The 20,569-nt window shown below is 40.2% G+C and overlaps 1 protein-coding gene across 1 annotated transcript in view; it reads left to right on the top strand.

Annotated features, from left to right (window-relative positions):
* Window positions 1–20,569, top strand: part of mctp1 (multiple C2 and transmembrane domain containing 1) — a 135,163-nt gene that overhangs the window by 65,564 nt on the left and 49,030 nt on the right. Inside the window, exons 5-11 of the mRNA XM_022758271.1 lie at window positions 1,210–1,321; window positions 2,977–3,015; window positions 6,042–6,206; window positions 6,724–6,854; window positions 7,718–7,904; window positions 14,880–14,973; window positions 19,845–19,947. Coding sequence (XP_022613992.1) covers window positions 1,210–1,321; window positions 2,977–3,015; window positions 6,042–6,206; window positions 6,724–6,854; window positions 7,718–7,904; window positions 14,880–14,973; window positions 19,845–19,947 — 831 coding nt within the window. The remainder of the gene's footprint in view (window positions 1–1,209; window positions 1,322–2,976; window positions 3,016–6,041; window positions 6,207–6,723; window positions 6,855–7,717; window positions 7,905–14,879; window positions 14,974–19,844; window positions 19,948–20,569) is intronic.

The following is a 20,569-nucleotide window of genomic DNA, read 5'->3' as shown; positions in this document are numbered from 1 at the left end:
GCCCCTCCTTTTAACTAAACTGTCTCCTGTACTCTTTGTCTACACTGATTCTATTTGACATAGTATGTTGATAGCTGCATGTCAAGAATGGTTAGGTTAAAGGTTAGGGATTCCTTTCTCTTACCACACAACAATCTCCAAACATCTTTCCTTGCTTTTGATGTGATGTCATTTTGATCAAATATAGCCTGTGGTCTCCCTCTAGTGGCAGTCTTTGGTACCTCACCTTATACCTCATGAAGCATAACAAGGCTATATTCCATTTTGATTGTATATAGAGGATTTAAATTACCGAAAGTCCATCATTATTTTCTGTTAAGTAGAAGTACTGCTGTGTGTCAAGCCCTACACACTCACTCCATTTAGGTGAGTTAGCTCCACGGCACTGGTATTTTGCATGCTGGCTCTCTGTCATGGCTCATGAGGACACATCTCACCTGTGCTTTTCCTTCGATAACAAATCAAAATGTCTATGATGAATAATGTTGAAACCGTCATTCATTGTCAAACTGTCTTTTATTTAGTGGCCTATTATGTGATGTTGGAAGTGATGAGTTAAAATATGGATGTAGAATGACTGTAGCATGTAGAGGCTTTAATGTTAACACGTTTCATTCACATTTCCATTGAAAGACATTACTCTGTATGTTTCCAATGAACTGTCTTTTCCCAAAATCAACAAAGATCACCACTGCTTATTATAACTAGATATAGATCTATGTCTCACATTGTCAGAACTGTCTCCATATCACAGCAGCAGTATTAAGCTTTTAATAACTTTTGCTGTTGCGATAATGTTTAGTCCCTGTTTTTAAAGACCTGTCAATCAACTTAAGAGTGATAGTAGGTCACAAAATCTTGTGTTTTGAGATTTGGTGGAGGCCACCCATTTGGTTTATATTTGGATTAGGGATTATGACGTTAAATAAAATTGTCAAAAGCAGGGTTAACCCGAGATACAGACTCTCTTATCATAATTACCAGCCCTGCTATCAACATGCTATGGATAATTTGAGATTGTTAGCGAGGTGAACTACTTGTCATTGTAACTCACTGAAAAGAGTAAAACTGGCAGTTAGTCAGTGGGGCGTCTTATCTCAGTGATGCACATCCATCGTGTTAGACTTGAACTGAACTATGTGTATTGAATGTACAGTGTCAGTGTGGCAACTTTAAAGTATGAACATGGTTTACTGTGCCTCCCTGTAGGACACTGGATGTCACGCTGGAACTGAAGGACCCACAGTACCCTGAACATAACCTGGGCAGCCTGGAACTAGCTGTCACTTTGTCACCAAAGGAGGGAGACGTGAGGGACGCTGTAAGAAAACTATGTGAACTTTCCAGTCAGATTGCTCATTCATCTCTTTCTCGTCCTGCACACACTCCTCATTCAAGGGAATTATTCTTTTCTATCTTACTAACCCTTCTGTAGATCATGTCTGATATACTGTAGCCAAATATAGAAATGCTGAAGTTAAGCATAAGTGCTTTTCAGTATGAAACCTTACAAATCAATATAACAAGTTTTATCATATTCATAATTAAAGTTCTGCACCAGTGTTATTCCAGTTCAGTGAACTGTGTCTCCATACATCAGAAACTCAGGCAGGATTTGTTGAACTGGGATGTGCTGGCTTCATTCAGCCTCAGTTGCTGGAAACTCTTCAACTCAGCAAATACATATGCATAAACACAAGTGTAATTAATATGTTCTGTGGAAAAGTTTCCTGTTCAAAGAGCACTGGATTCTCTTTCTTAATTATGTTGGCTTGTGCCTCTGTGGACATGCTCGATGTTTCAGAGTTGCATTTATTTCTGTTCAATTATTTGTTTGGTTAATTGGACCCCTGCATGCTCTATCCGGAACAAGGCAGAGTCATGGGGGAAATATTTTATTCCTTTTGATCTGATGTCTTAATTCTGCTGCTTATTTAGTACTGTAGTTCAGAGAGTCCACATTTGACAGAACAAATAAACTCTATTTAGGTTAAGCATCATTTTGGATTTCTCCAACTGTGAAGAAAATTAGTACAAGGTTGTACTAGTACATGCTGGATGACTCTCTCTGTTGCCATCTACTGGTATGGAAGGGTAAGGGAAAATACAGAATTTAAATCTATTTTGAAATGAATCCTCAATTAAACTGCTAATAATCTGGTGATTTTAGTTCATATGCAGAATCAACAGTGTTTCTGTATATGGTCAGCTGTTTTATACATTGTGCGTTTTCAAGTTCATGAGTGTTTGGATGACATGAGGGAATTGTGTGAGTTTCTTTGTGCACATGTAAATATCCCTCACATGTAATGATTATTTTTATATTTGAAACTTTTGCATTGATGATAACATTTTCATCACTTAAATAATTTTCCACAAAAATAGATTCAAGCCAAAGTTTGAGACATGTCATAAGACCTTCAACAAAATCTCAGTATTTTTGAGGACATGTCCAAATTCCTCACTCTTATGTCTTGCCAGTACAAAAAAGTATTTACTCTTGTTTTAAGTGAAGTTCAGCTGTTTTTCAAGATGATTCTCCATCACTGTACCCAAACAATGAAGTAAAAAAACAAGCAACTCAAACTAACAAGCAGCTATTTAATTTGCTGTCTTTGTTTGGGTAGAGGAATGGAAATGAACTTTGTTAAAGTATCAAGTATAAAAATTATGTTTATACTGTTTGAGAGGCACAAACTGCAGCTACTGTATACATACATGTATATCTGTGCGTGTGTTTGCATGGTCACATATGCAAATACTTCATAACACCATATGACAAGTAAGAGCGCTTCTTATACACTTCCTGCTTACTTAACTTGCATGAATGACAACTGTCCCACTCTCCTCATCTAACCCCCCCTGCACCAGACCAGGGCTAACATACATACACCCCATGCCCTTTAATCTCTGACCCTGCAGCTTTAAGGGGGAGACAGTGGGGGGCGCTCTGTAACCGCTTTGTCTCATTTACAGACCATGCTTTTGAGAAGGAACTGGAAACGATCTAGTAAGGTAAACTAAAACAGCATGTAACCCCACCCCCCCACTCACAAACTTCCAACTGTACTGTAACCCCACTACCGACCGCACCTCACCTCACCTATCCTGCACTCTTCACTGGTGTCCTGGTACTTGGATGCAGTCTTCCCGGCCCTCTCTCTTCCTCCCTCCTTTTTCTCCTACCACAGTGGTATTAGCAGTTTTTCTTTCTTGATCAGTTCTTTAGTTTTCATCGTCACCAGCTTATTTTCCACAAGCTGCAATATACCACCAGCTTTTTACATCATCTGAGGTGATGTAAACTCTTTTTTTTGTAATGCAAGTTCAGCCTAAAGGTGAACTGCATATGTGAAGGCAAGTTATAAGCCATATAAATACACACCAAGGGTGGAAGAAATGCCATACAAGTACTGCCATTGTTATAAGGGATGTTTTTTTGTTTTATTTAACTTTTTGGATCGGATATGTTTTGAAACATTTAGTATTTCAGTTTGAGAAAATCAGTAATAATTATTGATTTAAAAGCTATACTATTCCACAATGTTGCTCTTGAAATCATTACACCACAACATTGCCAGTAACAAACTGGGCAACAGTGGAGCCATTTACAGTGATGTGAGTCATTAATAAGAGTGAAGGTCCAAGTATGATACCGTATGTTCATGGTTCTTCCACCTTTGATCTGCATTGTGTATTGCAGCAACTGTGTGAGAAAATAAAGCGATTGATTTGTTTTTAGGGGTTTTTAAGGAGTCCTGTACAGCAAATCACATGTGAAATAAGAATGTATGTTGATTGTTGACTGACTATAGGACACTCTTAGACCCCTTTACATCAAGGGGAAATCCTTGATGTTCACATTATTTTGAGTTCCCATTTTGCCATACATAAGAGATTGCTACCTTTTGGTTTTGTTTTATGTGATTCTTGTTGGCTGTCAGGTCAAAAAGAAAGCATGCTGGTTGAGGCTCTGCTTCTTATTTGCGCATGCATGAAGTTCCTCCCATGATTTTTAGCCAAATACAGCAATATAAGTATCAGGGACAATTTTGGTTATTTGCAGCCTTGTTTGTTCATGTTTCACTTGTAAAAAGATACTTAGGTATCTTTATGTTGTCATTGAGAAGGAAACAAGCTAAATCTGGAAACACAGTTTTACTTTTAGTTGATTTCCTAAATTGTACCTAGAGACACTGATTGATTTCTTAACTAACAGTAAAAAGTTTGATATCCACCAAGAGACACAGATACACATTTGAAGTGTGCTTGGTTGGAGCTGGGCAGACGTCCTGCTGTATCGTGCTTCCCCAAACCGAGCCTTTGATGCCTCCAAACTGGGCCACCCCGCCTGTGACTCGGGAATTAGCTCAAACACTAACTAGCTACTGTGCTACCCCACCAAAAAAGGCGCTGCTCCTGAGTGCCTCCCTGCCTCCGTGCTCGACAGCATACAGTACACGGTTATTTTTACACAACCACTTCTTTTTAATGAAGCATATGTGAGTGCTGAACCCACAGTAGGAGATGCAAACTACTCAAGAAGTAGTTTGAGATAATAATTATGAGTCAGAGGCATACTGAATTCAGGTCTCTCTAACTTTTACCACTAGGCAAAATGCTTATTTTGGCACTTCAAACATTTTTCTTCTTCCAAAGGGCTTACAAAAGTTGAACCATGTGCAAGGCTGTATTAGTTCTTAAACTGAACGTTAGCATCTCTTATAAGACTTTCAGCCTCCGAACATCTCTGTGCATGATCTCGTTCCTGCTGTGCTCTGGCAGAGAGGATGTGGATTCCCAATCCAAATAGCCCATGGTTTTTCTGTAACAAGAGATATGTTGCAACAAAACAAGGAAACAATTAGAATTGTGCTTGAGTAGGACATAACAGCGACCTCTCATCATTAGCATACAACGTGTTAGGAGCAAGTGAACGGGAGAAATGAAAGATGTGGGAGTTGCTGTATGGGAGGTTGGCTGTATTGCAGGGAGCCATTCGCATTGTTTAATGTCTGGAGAATGGAAATTAAGAGGCTCCGTCTCCAGATCAAAGGCCTGCACTTGCGAGGCAGGGTTTGTTCAGAGTTTAATGAAATTCACCCACAAAACAAAAGCTATGCTAATAAATTCTCCCTAACGAGGAAGGAGGAGAGAGAAAGGCAGAGAGAGAGAGCGAGGGGTGTATTTGTTTGACAAATAAATACCCTGCTCTTTGTTTTAGTGAAGGATACTGACATGATTCAAAGAGAGGTTAAATAGGCCTGTAAGTGCTGAAAAAACTATTGGGGAAAAAACTGACTTAAGATATGGATAATCATCAATCTGAATTTGCAGAGCTGTCGACTTACAGCACAGCCAGATGGAATAAGAAATTTACAGAGGTACACTGTAACAGCACCTTAGTGGTCTGCCCATTTTGGATAAGACAGCCTATAAATCACTTGCCTCCTTTGTTTATTATTTAATAAGTTTAAAATGTATACAGAAAAGACCAAACTGATGCAGTGACATATACATTGTTGTGCAGGCTGTAAGTTTTTTTTTTGTGTACAGCAGATTCTCAGTAAACACTCAGAAAGGGTCGATAGAGGTCACTGTACCTGTTCTTCATTTTCCACTAATGTGGAACCAACAGTGTTTACTGCACCAACAGTGATGATGTTACTCAGCATTCCCAAGTAATTGTTCAGGATTTCACACTGTAACTGACAGAATAGTGGGATACCCTTGCTTATAACCTGTAGTGATGTTCTGCTCAGGTTAGCTCACACCTCAGGGGTATATCTGATTACTTTCATTTTGTGTTCAAGTGTTTTCTTCTGTGTTTTGCCTGCTTCTCTCTGTGTTGTCTGTTTGGTATTTGTGATTTTCCTGTTGACAAAACACACAAGCCATAATTCTATTGTGGGGTTAATTAAGGCATATGTCTGTGTATGTGTGTATATCGTGGGTGTTTGTGCACGTTTGTGTAAATGTTTCTTTTGAATGTATGTGTGTGTGTGTGTCTGTATTGGTGTCTGTGCGTGTGCCTGCTGCAGTATCAGAGTATGCGTCTGTCAGATGTGCACAGAAAAGCCCAGCTGTGGCGAGGTATAGTCAGCATCAGTCTGATAGAAGGTCGCGGCCTGCAGCCCATGGACGCCAACGGCCTCAGCGACCCCTATGTCAAATTCAGGATGGGGCACCAGAAGTACAAAAGCAAGGTAAACACCTCTAACATGCCTATCTAGCACTTACTATGCACTTTCAGTTGGCTTCTTTACTTGATCTCCTTGCACGTCTTATGGAACAGATTCAGTACTTAGTACTTACTCAAAACAACTTAAATGGTCCAAACAGATCGAGGCACATTGTACGTCTTTATAAATGAGAGATTTTTGGTTAAAGTATTTGCTCCATTGATGTTCTTGCTCCGTTGATGTTCTCCATTGATGTTCTTGTTTCCACAATAAAACTACAATCGATAAATATTTCTAATCACTTATACACTTCTACCTTTCTCATCTCTTCTTTCTTGACTTTACTTACAGTCTAGCAGGAAGATGTCATGAATCACATTTTTGTGTGGATTGTTACAGAATTCAGTCTATTGTCTTTGTCTGTCTTCTAATGCTGTGACAGTTAATGACTTTTAATTCACATAATTTGTGAACAATCCATATTTTATTAGCTGTATCACCTGTAGCAAAGCTGTATCATTTGCTACTGTTGTTTACTCAGACAATTCCCAAAACGCTGAACCCCCAGTGGAGAGAACAGTTCGATTTCCACCTGTATGATGAGCAGGGAGGCTATGTGGACATCACAGTCTGGGACAAAGATGCTGGCAAGAAGGACGACTTCATGGGAAGGTACAGTGGTCTTCATCACTCTTTCTCGATATGTAGCTGTCCCACATCATTAACTTTTAGGGACCTGACAGACAGAGTAGGTCTTACAGAAAAAGGTTGCACAATGACAGTTTTTAATCATTTTAGTCCAAATTGGCCATGTCTGTAATTTGTGTGGATTTAATCGTTTACCTTTTTTTCAACCTCCTGTTCAATATCCAGCACAGATTTCTGCAGAGTACAGCATTCTTATGCAAATTTAAACCCTGGGTAAATACTGAGCCATTCCCTGTGGAAGATGGGATTTTTTTTCTAGCTTCCATCAGAATGGAGGCACTTGAGGAAGCATTTGCTTTGAACACATTGACCCAAGTCCAATATTAGCCTGCCTTGATATTAACCGGAGATATATCAAGGGCATGCCAGGAAATCAATTCAGGTGCCCTCAAGTGCCTACTAAAAGGTTTTAATTGTCAGCTTTCGTTAAGTTGTCCATACTTGCTTATATTCTACACACAATGCTTGTTGTGTGTTTACTATTAGTGTATTAGGTTGTTGCTATTGCTATGCTCCAGGACAACATGCTTAAATTGTAACTCAGAAATGGAGTAAACACTCTATTTCTAAAAGGAAATTAGAGATCTCTGTCTGTGGGATATGTTTAACTTTACAGATGCTGATAATTATTACTTCACAGACAATTTTCCTGCAAACTTCAGCCCCCAAAACAGCTACACTAGCATTTCTTTAAGTTAAGCCTTTATTGCCCTCTCTAGCTTTACTTAGCTTCATCTTTTACTAACAGCCTATTTTTCAGCATGGTCAGCTTCCCCACAATATTCTAACTCTGTTTCTATTTGTTTGTGCATGTGTGTGCACTTTAGGTGTACCATCGACCTGTCGCTCCTCAGTAAAGAACACACACACAAGCTGGACCTGCCACTGGAGGAAGGCGAAGGTGTGCTTGTGCTGCTGGTTACACTCACTGCCTCCGCTGCCGTTTCTATCTCAGACCTGTCAATCAACATGCTGGACGACCCGCATGAGAGACACCAGATCATGCAGAGATATGTGAGTTTGTTTGATTGTAAGAGTTTAAGATGAGATTATGTTGTATGAATACTTTTGACAAGAAAGTGTGCAGCGTGTGAGGGCTCCACTGAAGGATCTAAACATTAGACAGACCTTTTTGTAGCTTTTAGAGTTGTCCACTGAACTTTTACAGACAAAATGTTATTAAAACACTGAAAATAACAGAGCATGTAAATACAATGGAACAATAACAAGTATTGTGTACATAAAACTAAAAATCCATGTCCTCATATACACACTGCTAGAATGAAATTTTATGCAGTCTCGCTTTGTATTACTGATTGACCATTTACCTGATACTGTGGTTTCTTCCCTTGGATTGACTGCTGTGTGACAGTGTGTCGACATGTGCAAGTTGCAAAGACAAAGTATTGTTTCTTTGGCGTCATGAGTCAGACTGTTATGAAGAATCTCTTATTCATCAGGAACAGCCTCTTGTTCTACAAGCTAATGTGCTGAGGTTTGAAATAAAATCCACCACGCTACAGCTCGGATTTGAGGTTAGAAGTGAAGAGCAGAGGAGTGGGAGATGCACAAAAGGGAAAGGAAGGAAGATTCACAGGGGTATAGAGATCAAGGAGGGAGACGAGAAATCATATGTCTGTCAGGCAGAGTTGTTTGGATTAACTGTTTGGAAAGGATGCGGGGCCGGTTTTTCTCTGTCGCTATGATTCACACCACAACAATTGTGTGGTATTTGCATCAGTGTCCTGCAGTGATTTGTGCATATTGTGAATTTATGATTAATGCATGTGGGTTTATTTATTTCAGTGTAAAATGTCTTAGCTTGTTAGCCAGTTGTCATTGATTTGAGCTTAGCATTAGAGAGAGAGAGAGAGAGAGAGAGAGAGAGGGAGAGAGAAAGAAAAAGAAAGAGAGAGCCCTAAGGCCCCATCTGCTCCAGAGGCCCTCCACTCAACACAATGGTTTCAGCTTATGTCTTTGTCTTAGCCTAGTTAACCCTTCACACCCTGTCATCCTCACTCCTTGCTACAAAGACACTCACACACAACTCACACACATGCTCACACACACACACACACACACTGTCAATGGATTTCCTTCACTGACAGCTTTAACATGGGACATTTCTCTGCACATCAACAAAATGATATGTGGTGTTATCACTCCTCAGCCATATTTGAGTTATTTTTATAGAAATGTGAAATTTGTTCACTTAATGTCTTCAGTTTAATTTGAGAATTAATAACAAAAAACGTATCATTATCGTTGAATTGTCTAGGAGCGTTGTTGGAGCACATTTTCCCATGAGTACCACATTACGTGTGTTTTTTATGTGCGGGTACACAGTGCGTGTGTTCACGTACAGTAAATAGCTGTTTGTTTGTGTTTGAGAGCCTATAGGATGTGTTCTGCTTTGCATCTTTCGGTGTGTGCATAAGCACCAATGGCGAGGCTCCACAGGCCGAACACGGGTACCACGACCTACATAACTATGTCGGTGCCTTAGTGGCTAGCTGCAGGAGGTCGATCACTCTGCTCCGCGCTGCAGCATCCACCCAAGATCAGAGGGGGGAGCTCTAGGTCCAAGACACGCACACGCTGTGCTTCTCCTCACAGTCACAAAATGAGGGCGGGGAGCATGAGTGTTTGTGTGTGTGTGTGTGTGTGTGTGTGTGTGTGTGTGTGTGTGTGTGTGTGTGTGTGTGTGTGTGTAATAGGGGGCGAGAGGTAAAGGGTGAGGGTTGCACCGGGAAGGGAAGGCGTGTAAAATGAAAAGAAAAAGCTATTTCACCTCTCTCACAACTCGTGCAGACCCCGTTTTTCTGCTCGGCTGAAGCCGAGACATTTCCCTTCCTTCGCCTACCTCTTTTCCTGCCTCCTTCTCTCTCCCACACTCGGCATCTCTGTCCTGCTCTCTCGTCAGCATCAACTCTTTTTCTGTCGCCACTGTGGCCCTCCTGTTAGATGAAGGGATGGAGAGAGATAGAGGGTGGTGAAAGGTGGGGGCTTGCAGATGGAGGGGCACAGTGAGGTCGGTTTGAAGACTTGAATGGTCTCTACCTATTAACATATTCCTTTTCCCCGGACTGGCTGTCTTTCAGTTGGAGAATTCAATAAAGATGTACCTTATCAAAAAGCACTGATAAGACCGAGTACCACCACAGTGGTAACAGTGCTGCTCAAAGCCCACTAATCTGTGTGTGTGTGTGTGTGTGTGTGTGTGTGTGTTGTGCTCGGGTGCAATTTTTTTTTAGTATTATTAGCTCGAAATCAGCTGTCCAGCACAAAGCATCAACTACTGCTAATCACAAACAGACACACAGACAGATGCAGATGCAAAAACAGGACCTACCTGTGTCAGCTATGTAATAAAAAGATTGGGTTGGCAGAGCAATACCAGTACCATGCCATCATCATCATCACAGCTTTAAATAGCAGATACTTTCACAAACAACGCTAAGGAAGAGAAGACCATTGAAATCGTCTGCTCATTCCAGCCTTCAGTGACATGGCCCACCTTGCTCATCGTGAAAACACACACACATGAGTACTTTACTTTTAACTATTGTAAAAAAAAAAAAACACACCTACATGCACACTCACTTTAATAGTCTGAATATCTAAGAGGACATTAATGATTTTAAATCCTAGAAATGTCCTTGTCTCTTTGTCACAATCACAAACACCAATAATACACCACACTTCATGTGGTCAGAATAAGGTCTGTGGTGTACTTGGCCCATATCAATCTGTGGCCATTGACGAAAATGGATAATAGAGCTGAGAGTTTATTAATGTCTCTTATTCTCACTGTTCTGCGTTATGGTGGCTTTCTCTCTGCACATGTGGTGTGTGTGTGTGTGTGTGTGTGTGTGTGTGTGTGTGTGTGTGTGTGTGTCTGTGTGTGTGTGTCTGTGTCTGTGTCTCTGTGTCTCCTCTGTACACTTGCATGTTCAGCATGTATGTATGTGTGTGAATGAGTACACATGAATTTCTCTTGCAAACTACTTTGAATGCAGCAGAGCTATATGCAACACAGTGCAATACACTCACTCAGTGACAACTGCCTTAGATGTACTACTGCTCACCGTAACCTTTCCTTCATCCCTAATTACTGTTTCCCAGAAGTAGAGAGGGACAGAGGGAGAAGGAGAAGAAGAGATTTATGCATTATGATGGCAAAAGGGGCACACACACTAATGGCTCTTAATGGGCCTGAGGTGGCCGCAAGATGAGTGGATGAGAGAAGGAGGACGTGGTGACCTCCACTGAAGTGGTGGCACTTCACCACCCACCCCCGTGTACTGTATAGCACACACACACTCACACCTTCAGTACCTCTCCTACCCACTCCATTGCACTGCTCTAAGGTGAAGTGAAAAGACACAACCTGGACAGGAAGTGCGATAAGGGGCTGCAGTAAAGTGTGGGATGGGCAGAGAGCAAACTTTGAGAGAGACTCTTGATAGATAGTGATCCTGAGCTGATGAACAGGAGTGGGAGTCGGAGGAAGTTGTGCATTTGGTTTGTGTTTGAGCGTTCAGTCATTTGATCAAATGTCCCCTGAACTGAACGGCTGCTAAACAGATGCTCTGTGTGTGCGTGCGTGTGCGTGCGTGTGCGTGCGTGTGTGTGTGTGCGTGTGCGTGTGTGTCTTTGTCTTTGTGTGAAATTGTTATTTGCAGTGTTGATGAAAGGTGACATGATGCAAAGATGACAGTGAGTCATAAGGCTATACCAGTGTTGATTCATTTGTGTGTCTGTGCAGTGTCACAGAGACAGGAAGAAGATGTCACAGTGACAAGATGTCAGTCACAGACAGGGAGGGGGGGTTGTCTTATGAAAGCCAACTCTGTCCCTCCGTTTTTTCTCTTCTCCTCTCTGTTCATCCCTCCTTTTCATCTCCTTATGCCCATCATTCCACGGCATGCTGATGGGGGTGTGTGGAGGCATAAATGAGGGGGAGGGGTTGGTCTTGGCCTCTCCTCATCTCTCTTTCTCTCTACCTGTCTGTCTGTCTGTCCAGTCCATCTATTGCTGTCTATATTTCTGATGGGGATTTGAATCCTTGTGGAGGGTGGGTTTATACTCTGCACCAATCATGGATTGAGACTGAACCCTAAATGTCCCCTCAGGGAGACTGTATGGTGGGAGGAGGAAGGGATGAAGAGTGGGGAATTGGTTGGGGGATGAAAAAATATCTCTGCATCTATATATTAAAGGAGTAATTTTGTCTCATTTTCTTTGTTTGAACTCTGTGCCATTTTTGTCTATCTTTAGTGTGGTAATTCTACAATACTAGTGCTGATGCGACATGAGAGTTTTGATAGAGTACTAAAATTTACATTTTTTGATCATGAACTTTAGGGAATACAAACATGTTTTCTTATTAAAAAAAAGCTCATTTTCCATTTAACAAAAAATCCAAACATTTCCAATGTTCAATGTCTAAGCGCAAGCAGCTACAGAAGTTTGCCCAAACAAAATATAGTAATAACTGTCTGATAAAATATCACAAATGTGACCGGTTAAACACAGTCTAAGTTGGTTTAATTATGAGGCATGTAGATAAATATCAGATTCAATAATAAGTTATCAAGATTATCAATCTGACCAGACATTTGAAGCCAGCTTTTGCTACAGTGTTTGATACACATTGCTACAAACACAATTCGGTCCGTACCAAGAAAGTATTGTACAGCCCTTACAGCTGAGTTATCAGCATCATGATGTGTTCAACTGTTGAACACTAACACTCTAACTAGTCAGCCAGTAGTTTTGCCCTCATCTCCTTTTCTGTTGCCTCCTTCATGCCCTCTCTCTGACTCTTTCTCTCCCTCTGTCTCTTTTCTCGGCTTCTCCCCAATAATCACAACAAGCAGCTGTATCTTCAGAGAAATCGTGCCTTAAAATTGAGAGTTGTCCCCTCTCTCCCTCTCTCTCTCTCTCTCTGTATGTCTCTTTTTTGCACACTCTTTTTTTCCCCCCTCTCTTTCTTTCACACACACTCCCCTCTCATCTCCTTTAGAGAGCTTTTGGACAATGATATCGCTGGAAACAGGCAGAGTCTGACAGAGTTGGTAATAATGAATTAAGTCTGTAGCCTGGCCCTGACTCTGAAATTTAAATTATAATTACTCCTGTGGGGATGGAAGGGGTTATTGCCAGAGAGAGAGAAATAAATTGAAGTGAAGTGCATTTCCACTCTGCTTTTAAGACACGCCGACATGCTACTCAATTTGGCCTCAGTGTAGGTTTTTTATGCATGTGTTTATACCTGAGTATTTGGGTGTGAACAAAAGCATGAGTTTATGATTGTGTGTGTGTGTGTGTGTGTGTGTTGTGTCAGTGTGTGCCCGTGCCTCATGGCCCAGATCTCCACAGGTTTCCCTTTAGACGTCAGATTTACAAACTAGTTTTTACACAGTCATTCCTCTTTCTCCTGGTTATTAAAACCTTGTGCACACAGTGTTTCCCCTTCTCATTTTAGACAATCCCAGGGCCTCATGGCAACTCCTGGCTGTGTATGTAAATGTGTGTTTATGGTGTGTAAGCACGCAAGAGGAGAAAAACGTCAAGTGGGAATATGAACAGTATTTGTGAGTAAGCTTGTGTGACTGGCTGTTCTTGTTTTACAGTTGATGTGTTTATTTACCATAAATCTTAGTGTGACCCCCCCCCCTTCTTTTGTGTTTGGATGTTGTTTATACTGGATAGTGTGTGTAGAGGTCAGTGTGTGTGTTTGCCTCATAACTATGATATCTCTGCCAGTCACGCTTCACTGGATGTGTCTACTCACTACAATACCTCTATTATCACATTATCAGCCTAATACTCTCTCTCCGTCTCTCTACAAAGCAAACACAGACACATTTATATCAGTAAGATCACATCGGGAGCAAATAATGCTTATGTGCTGTAATTTCTTGCACATTTTTTTCTTCATATTTTTCCTCATATTCCCATTTTGTTATACTGTATATTGCATGTACAGAGATTTTTGATTGTTGTAAGAATTTTCTTATTTCAAATTGCCTATATTTCACTTTTCACTTTATTCTTCTGCTGATACTCACACTGCTATTCACACGCCCTCTTAACACCTCTTTTTCTTACACACAACATTGCAAGGAATGGATTTGTGGAGTGACAGTAGAAAAGTAAATACCAGCCAGGATTTTCAGTGAAATCTTTTCCAGACTGACAGTGTGCACCAGGAACTGAATCAGCTTTTGGTTTAAAAAAAAAAACAAGACAAAAAAAAAACAAAAAAACAATTTGAGTATTAATTTAATAACATACATCAAAATTGTAGCAATTTGTTAAAACTGCATTCACTGCATTTTGTTTGTTTTGTTGCTCTCCTCATGGTCATTATACAAAGCAGAACTCCACTAAAACAGTTTCCTCCTGTAAATGATGATGTGACTTATTTATTTTGAGTTGACAAGTTAATGGAAAAGCACAAAAACCCTCACTCTCAATGTAACAGTGGGCAGTGTGTAGTTTACAAGACAGTTTTTGTGCATTCTTATCTCCATTTAGTTTTCTGATTGATTAGGAATAACTACAGTACTGAGATCTGTTTTATTTTATCTGCTTAACATATTATAATGTTTTCTTTAATGACCTGTCTTTGTTGTGCATTTATCTGTGTACTGTTGTTATTTTCAGTAACCTTTAATATATTTCTGCATGGCTCATCTTCTGTTCCAAAATCAGTGAAGTTACATTTTATCTAAAAAGTACAAAGTTAGGAAACATTTCAAACAGGCAAGAACAACTATTCAGTGAAATAAAATTTGGCCATTTGTCCCCCGTTAGATTCGACTATAAATGCCAGCTCTACATTTTTAAATTAGGACTGGTAAAGGACATATTCTACCCTTTCCTCTCTTAATGAAATGTCAGGCTATAGACCTGTCTTTCCTTTCAATGCTAATTTGCAGTCCTGTTTGACCTTTCACCCCTGTTCCTGTGATGTTTCAGAGCCTATGGAGGTCATTTCACAACCTGAAAGATGTCGGTGTGGTGCAGGTAAAGGTCATCAGGGCTGAGGGACTGATGGCAGCAGATGTCACAGGTAAGACAGTGACCTTAAGTCCAAACAACAGGAGTATGACCTCTGTAGTTCTCATACGCATTGTCAGAAGTTAGCGTCTTAATTTTTCATCCTTGTATTCATGCTCCTATTACTCATTCACTTAAAATAATATGACAAATAAGCCTCAGTTTTTGCTGTTGTTTTGCATTTTCTATCAGAGTGAACACTACTTGAACATCTGATAGGTGATGCTATTTTCTGCTTTAATAACTTTTGCCTAAGTTTTGGATCTAGACATTGAGCTATTTTTTGTCCACCAGCAATCTGCCATAAATCTAGCCAAAGATAAAGTCAGGGTGTAATTTTGGTTTAAGGGATGATCGTCTGGGAGAATCCTCAGAGAGAGAGTTAAAGTCTACTTTGTGCAGGACACTAAATTTGTCTCTGCATTTTTAGAAAAGATGCAGGCTTCTCATTTGAATAATAGAGAAAAAGTACACATTTGAACCAACAAATCTCTCTCCCTCCTCCTCTCTCCTCCCGTTCTTTCTCTGCTTGCTCTCTCTGAATCCTCCATTCTCCATTAATTCTTACTTTTAATTAGGTCTACAGTGGACAGGCCTAGTTTTTCACTCTGTATTATCTAGTAGAGAGAGAAGGAAATGTGTGTGTCTCTGTATGTGTGTCTGTGAGAGAGAGAGAGGGAGAGAGGGAGAGTGAGAGTTTTTCTCCATTTGAAGCAGCCACAGTCCCATTAGCCAACACAGAGTGGAGCTGGTTGATTTGGGTTATTGCGTGGAGCGACCGGAGCGACCGGAGTGCAGGGCTAATGGCTCTTGTATTTCATTCGGAGCAGAAATTTGCTCCATGACCTCGTTGTAGAGCTCATCATTCAGTCTGAGCTTCATGGATCCTTGTAAAAAAAAAAATAAAATCAAGACTAAAACTGTGGAAATATATTGTCAGCTGTTTGTTTGCTTTTTACTTTGTCTCTGCTGACTCGACATGGTCATAGAGAACGTGTATGATTTTCAGAACAGTGTCTTTTACAGCCTGTGGTGATTTGAAATTTTTGCCACAGGTTCACTTCACAAGTGCAGTATGTCCCGTGGTACGAGACAATTCGAAAAAAGTGTTGAACTGGGATTTGAAAACCCACAACAAACAAAGCTTTTTTTTTTTTTTTACGACTCAGTGTGGGTTTTTATAATGGAGCATTTGCATTAGTTTTTGACATCATGACACAGGGCCATTTTTAATTAGATAAAGAATAGGTTTTTACTGAAATGCCTGCATTGCCTGCCAAATGTGGTTTACATGGAAAACTTGGATTTCCCATGCTAAAAGACAGTACCGGTATATACAAGAAGGTATTTTAACATAAGAAACATTTCCTTTGGTTTCACATGTGGATTTACACAAGTAACATTTTTGTTACAGCCAAAGAGATCTCAAATTTAGACAGTCCAATTCACCTGTTCTTACAGACACAAAGCAAATATTTTACTTTTGTTCCCCAGAAAATATTTTTTCAGTCAGTCGAACCCTTCACAGACAGATACTGTAAGTAAATTGATACAGATAACAGACAGGCAAAGGAGCTGTTTCTAGATGACTTATCCCTGTTTGGAGTCTGACTGTGTGTGTGTGTGTGTGTGTGTGTGTGTGTGTGTGTGTGTGTGTGTGTGTGTGTGCGTGCGTGCGTGCGTGCTTGCGTGTGTGTCACTGGCAGAAACAATAGCCCATTAAGAGCCACATAAGAGCCCTCACCGCATGAACACCCTATTTTAACATCCCAGACCAAGAGAGGGTCAGGAGCAAGGTGAGAGAGAAACAGGCGGACAGACAAACAGACACAGGGAGAGAGAAAGGGAGAAGAGGTCAGTGAGAGAGAGAGAGAGTTTACCATCTCTCTCATTCATGCTGCCTGTCTCCTCTCCTGTCCTTTCTCCTCCTCCTCCCTCTCTCTCTGTCCCCCTCTTTCTCTCTCTCTCTCTCTCTCTCTCTCTCTCTCTCTCTCTCTCTCTCCCTCTCCCTCCCTCCCTCCCCCTCTCCTTTCTGCCCATCTCTCTCTCTAATTGAAGTGTTTTTGTGGAGTAGCTCCTCTCCAGCCCGAGTAGGATAACTGAAAATAGTCTCTAAAACCAACAATCCCTTTTGTCTGCCAGCTCTTGTCCCTCTGAGTGGATGCTATACTGTTAGAACATTTCAGTGGAACACACACGCACATGCACATGCACACATACGCATACACACACATTCACGTCCAGCAGCAGCACCACAGAATGCGTAGACTCTTTTTCAGTCAACTGCAAGTAAAGTATAAATTTTCAATTGGCACATGGGGAAATACTGTAGATTATATTATATAGCCTTAAAAGTGACAAAGAAATGAAAGAAGAAGTGCAACAAAAATGCAATTGATTTACATTTTAAAGTGTGAATAATAATTAATTGTGATTATACAGGAACATGAGAGCGAGCATTCCCTCTCTAACCTCACCCCTCACTAACGCTAAGCTTCCTGCGAGGCAATTACAGCATGTACCCTCGTCTCCGTACTGTATTCATCCTCCACACTTATCTTAGGGCACCCTGAAATGAGTTTGAGCGCTCTCCTCGCTGCAGACCCTCAGCCAGCGCCACAGAAACAGGACCCAGAGGGGGGAGGAGCTTTGCTCGGACATTACCTGGATGATCGCTGAGTGGCGCTCAAACCTGAGCGTGTAATTGGTTAAGACAGCTGCCTCTGGTGCTGTTGGCCAATAAGGTGAAAGTTCATCACCAATGACAACTGGCTCTCTGCAGCAACGCAGCCTGCCATGTCATTAAAAGCAGAATATTAGAGAGAAAATGGGGGAGGGACAGGGTTCTGCAGAGATAATTTCCATGTCTTAATTTGGGTGATTGCATTTAAATTTAATCAGACCTGATTTGTTTATGCTATGGAAGTGCCGGGATGATTAAGGAGGATTTGAAATTTTCACTACTGTAAAAATTCAGAATGAAAACTGCTGGCAAAATATTGTTTTTACTTGTTTACAATTTTGAAATACATTTTTGTGTGTATTTATAATTTATCTAAGGAAAGGTTTGCACTGTAATACAATACACGGTTCATGTGCAATGCAGACAATTTATATTGCTAACAAAGTGTGTTTACAGAGATCCACTGAGAAGTAGGCTCTTGTGTTTTGTCTATTTTAATGTATCTTGTTTTCTGTCGTAGGAGTCATAGCTGTCAATATCCACTTCAAACACTCTACATCAATAGAGCGTCACAAACAGATATGAAAGGCAACACCTACGGCTCAGCATTGATCACGGTGACATTTACTTTGCACACCCACTAAATGTCCTGCCCTTGTCACAGCATTTGAAGAAAATCACACCAATCGATGACACTTGCACACACGTACTTCCCATGACACACACACACACACACACACACACGCGGACACGGACACATACCAGCATATACACAAATGTGACTGGGGTCTTTGAACTCAATCACAACTTTATCGAGTCTTTTTATGCAACAGTGCGACTTGAATAACATTTCAATATTTTCCCTGGGAATTCGTGTAGGACATTTTTTTTTTTTTTAAACATCCTGACCCAGCCTTTTCAAGTGATAATCTTGAACAAACAGCTCAAAGACTCCCAACAGTTTTAGTTAAAAAAAAAAAAAATGATCAAAGGCTGAATTAAGAGTTTTGTTGTTTTTAGTTCATTTTGAGGCAATTGAAGGGGAGGTGGGCTGGCAGGCATGGGGAGCTGGTCTCAGTCCTTTCTGTGTACAAAGAAATTGAAATGTGAGATGTTGGTAAATAAATGGAGAATATATAGGACATAGTACTGTACGCTATTCTCAGGAGGGCGAAATAACTTTGTGATTTTTTTTTTTTCTTTTTTCTTCTCATCCCGGTCTCTCTCACTCTCTTTCTACTGAGTTACATAACCGTAGTAAATTCTCAATTGAAAGTTTTGTTGGAATGAATTAGCATTAATGAATATGATTTATGGTGAACCATATATCATATCAATGTTTTATAACATCTAAGGGTCTTTAAAGTTCTCACATAGTGTATTAAAGTTTTATCCTTTGGCAGCGACAGGCCACTCAAATTATTTTATATGTGATCCTTCAGTTTGTAAAATAATTTATTCTGTAGGATCACTTGTTTCGATATAATCACTGTAAAATATTGCTTGTGTTATATTAATGAAACTGGTATTTATCTTGTAATAAACACAAGAGTAACATTTCAGTATTACTACCCAAAAACTTTCACTGCCGAAATGATGATGAGATAATGTTCTCTCTGTCATTCTTCATGTTGCTGCCGCTACCGTCTCAGCGCTCGCTTTGGAATCGCTAATCGTGGGTCAGCTACGTTTCTCACACCCCTGCTCAGCCGTCTTTATCTTCTACTCTGAACTTCTCTGGCCTTCAGAGCCGCATCGCCCTCTGTGTTCTCAGCACCATCCATTCTCAAAGTCTTCTTTCTCTTTTCCCTCTCCCACCCCCTCCTTGTGACTGCCCAGGGCAGAGTTGTCCTGGAGCTTATCTTCTAGTTGTCCATGTTCCCAGGGTGTTGATAGAAACGGCTCGCAGCTGTTCCACTGATATACTGTTGTATAATATATACGGCATTGGGGCTAAAAATGAAAGAATCTTATTATTGCAGTTCTGATAAGTCCGGGGTATTGGAGCTGTCATGTGGTATAAGAGGAGGATGCTATATACTATCTGTCTTAATAATATGAGGGATTGGAGGATTGGAGATAGACAAAAGCTGTTGGAATTACTTATGATTCTCAGTCTCAAGCTAACAGAACTTTAGTATCTACTGTATTTATGTTACTCTTTTCACTAAGAAGGTCATTCTTGTATTTTTGCTCGGCAGGTAAGAGTGACCCGTTCTGTGTGGTGGAGCTGAGTAACGATCGGCTGCAGACTCACACCGTCTACAAAAACCTCAACCCAGAGTGGAACAAGGTCTTCACTTTGTGAGTGGCTCAATATATGTCTGTGCATGCAGACAGACACATACAGTCTGTATTTAATACATTAATGGAAATAAAAATAGATTTTTTAAATTGACATGTATCTTTGAATTAAAGACTAGTATGGTCAGAGCAGCAGTCTTACTATAAAATGAAATATAATAGATTTTTTTTTAATTTATAGCTTTTAACAGTTTATTTGTGTTTTATAAGATTAATTCTGGACTGATCTGAGCATTGAAAAAAAAATAGATTGATCACAGTTTATAGTGTGGAATGCTTTGTTTATTATTGAACTTTGAACTTTAATAGTGTTTGAAAATGTGTTGTATGCCAACAATAAAATCCAGGGTAAGATATTAGTATAAGTCAAAAAGAAGAATTATCATTTTTCCTTATTCAAACATCAGTTTCTTTTCAAATATATAGTTGTGCTGTAGCTATAGTTAAATGTTAATGCAGAACTAATTCTACATAATATCTTACATGATGCAGTTTTTTCCACAGTACAAACTTGTGAATTCCCAGTGATGGGACGGGTTAATTTAGTCATTCTTTGAGTGCACGTCTTTCTCATAGCCTCCTTTCTATACATAACATCAGCCATCTTCTTGCTAGCCTAGTT

The sequence above is a fragment of the Seriola dumerili genome, unplaced genomic scaffold (genome assembly GCF_002260705.1).
Source record: "Seriola dumerili isolate Sdu_G_001 unplaced genomic scaffold, Sdu_1.0 BDQW01000017.1, whole genome shotgun sequence".
Classification (NCBI taxonomy): Eukaryota; Metazoa; Chordata; class Actinopteri; order Carangiformes; family Carangidae; genus Seriola; species Seriola dumerili.
Note: the sequence above shows the minus strand (reverse complement) of the source record. Positions and strands in the feature narration are given on the sequence as shown.